Raw genomic sequence first — 2,480 nt, forward strand, 5'->3', positions numbered from 1 at the left:
TGGATAAAACAAGAGTAGGCTCCTGAATTGAGGAGGGCTTCTGACTGAACTTCATGCGTACCTTGCGTGAGGGAAACTTTGAGATTGAACGAATTTCACGGGAGATGTGCTGATGCGAGATAAATAACATTCAAACGCGGAACAAAAGAGTCCTCTAGGTCTACGCTATGATTACAGAGTCGGATACTTTGGTCAGTCTTCAAAGTACCCGTTCCAGAAAATCCTCCTCAGATTCCTTGACCTCGACGATGTGTGCGGCAGTCTCGGTTTCCGGTGCCTTGCCTTTGCCTTTTCCCTTGGCGGTTTCAAACTCCTCAAGGGCCCAATGGATGTACTCCCATTTGTCTTCATCGGCCGTGTCCATCGTGCGTACCTTGGTCGGAGCAGTCGGTTGCTTCTTCATGTCGGGGAGCTCGTAGTAGCCCGTGTACTGAGGGTTCCGACATTTCTGGCCAGTCGTAAACTTGTGCTTGCCACAGCGGAAACAGAGCTTCTTGTCGAGCCATTCGAGTTGTTCCTTGGAGAGCTTCTCCGGCTTGGGCATTGCGTCGACATCCATGGCATTGGGGTCCCGTGGGGGGCGACTGGTCGTGTGTTGCTGCGACGACGACTTGGCCTGATTTCCCCGAGTTTCCATTTCCAGCTTCAGTACCCAGTCCAGGTAGTGCTCCCATTTCGTTGGAATCAGCATCGGGTTGACTTGCCGCATTGCCGTCATAACCGTAAGAATCTGCGAGTTCTTGCCGACCTGGTTGTCGATGCGTCGGATGAGTTCTACATCAGCGTAACCAGACTTCGATGCGTAGCGGCGGAAGTTCTCGGCGAACTGAATGACCGTGGAGTGAGATTTTGAGCACCACTCCTCGAGGGATGTTTGCGTGGTCTTCTCGGGAGCCAGTTGACGATAGCCTGCCTTGAGTCGGTTGACGAAGTCGGTCCAGGATCCAAGGGTTCCACCGTTCGATGCTGTCTCGACGTAGTCCTCGACGTAGTCGTGCGCGCCGCCTTCCAAGTACATGAGGGCCAGGGTAATCTTGTCATCGTCTGTGGTGATTTTCTGGACACGGAACCAAAGGCCCATCTTCTGTAACCATTGTTCGAGAGTGATGTCCGAGCCTTTGTTGCCCTTGTACTTGGGTGGTTCTGATGCCTTGATACGCGAGGCCTGTGATATGGCAGAGACCGGGGCGGTACTGATATCAAGCGTGGTGCGGGTCGACAGGCCTTGCTCCAACTGTGTAAACTTGGCCGCGAGTTCCTTGTACCGTTTGACAAGCTCCGTATTGTTCCGGTTGAGAACCTCCAGGTCCGCTTCAACAGTGACCAGTTCCGCCTTCAACTGTTTGTTCTCTTCCACAGCTTTGAGAGCGAGGTTCCCAGCAGTGTCAGCCTTGGTGTGAAGGCCTGTCATAGACGCGTCCAACTCTTTGAAGGTGGCGTGGGTGGTGTCACACTCATTGAGGAAATCGTTCCGATGTTCATATATCTTGCCACCGAGGACGTTGTAGACATTGACCACTTCGCGCCGTGTGATGTCCCTTGTTACGGAGATAGTCCAGTCGACGTAAGCCTGGTTGTTGATGCCTAAGCTATCTGCCGAGGCACGGATAGCGTTTTCCAACGAATCGTACTCAACACTGGCGTAGATCCATTGAATTTCCGGGTACGCTTGAAGCGTGGCAGTGGGTGAAGCTGGGCGGGTGTGTGCCTGTGATGGTCCCGGGTGATTGGATGGGCCCGGGTCGTCTGACTCAAAGTCATCCTCTGCCAGAAGGGCGTAACGAGAGCCTGAAGCCATTGTAACAGATATCTGATATCCAAACTAAACGACAATCCAATCTAAGTACCCAAAACGTTCTAACTCGACCAGAGCTTTGACAACACGCTCAAAGTTTTGTCCAAGTCCACTAAACTTGACCTTCCCAAACTCCTTACAGAACCAATCAATGTTCTGTTGCTGACTGCGTGTCCACGAAGAGCCGTTCTCGATGTTGTCGAGTATCCACTCGAGCCTGTCGCCGATGCGCTGAAGGGCGAGTCGTTGGTCGTGGGGGATGTTGAGCAACTGGTCCTTGCGATGGAAAATGGCCTGCAGTCTTTTGATGACGGCACTGACCTTGGAGCCTACGATGGCAACGAGATCGATGGGATCACGACGTGCGAAGGAGGGGATAGGTGGTGCAGAGATACGGTACTGGAGAGGGACCGTAGGGGTGGATGGGACAACGACTGGTGGTGGTGTGGTGAGACGTGCAGCGAGCGGTCTGTTGAGCGGCTGGGAAGAGGGTACAGATGGGGGGAGGGCCTTGCGACGAGGGATGATAGGGGTATGCCGATATTGACGGCGGTGACGAAGACGATCCGAAGTGTCGTCTGCAAGGGCGTGGTCAATCTGGGACTGGACGTCGAGGTGACCGTGTCTCTTGAAGTGACGACGGGTAAACTCCGGTAGGTCCGAGTCGGATGGAAGGATAGTGGGG

General features: G+C 53.8%; 2 protein-coding genes across 2 annotated transcripts; both read right to left on the reverse strand.

Annotated features, from left to right (window-relative positions):
• Positions 1-604: 604 nt before the first annotated feature.
• Positions 605-1,141, reverse strand: DICSQDRAFT_27490 (uncharacterized protein; the record flags this gene model as incomplete). The annotated part of the gene is made up of 1 exon (XM_007363641.1): positions 605-1,141. A coding segment is annotated over one exon (537 nt), but the record flags the coding sequence as incomplete, so codon positions are not given.
• A 681-nt stretch (positions 1,142-1,822) lies between these two features.
• On the reverse strand, positions 1,823-2,251 carry DICSQDRAFT_55295 (uncharacterized protein; the record flags this gene model as incomplete). The annotated part of the gene is made up of 1 exon (XM_007363642.1): positions 1,823-2,251. A coding segment is annotated over one exon (429 nt), but the record flags the coding sequence as incomplete, so codon positions are not given.
• Positions 2,252-2,480: the final 229 nt, after the last annotated feature.

Source organism: Dichomitus squalens (assembly GCF_000275845.1).
Source record: "Dichomitus squalens LYAD-421 SS1 unplaced genomic scaffold DICSQscaffold_6, whole genome shotgun sequence".
Taxonomy (NCBI): Eukaryota; Fungi; Basidiomycota; class Agaricomycetes; order Polyporales; family Polyporaceae; genus Dichomitus; species Dichomitus squalens.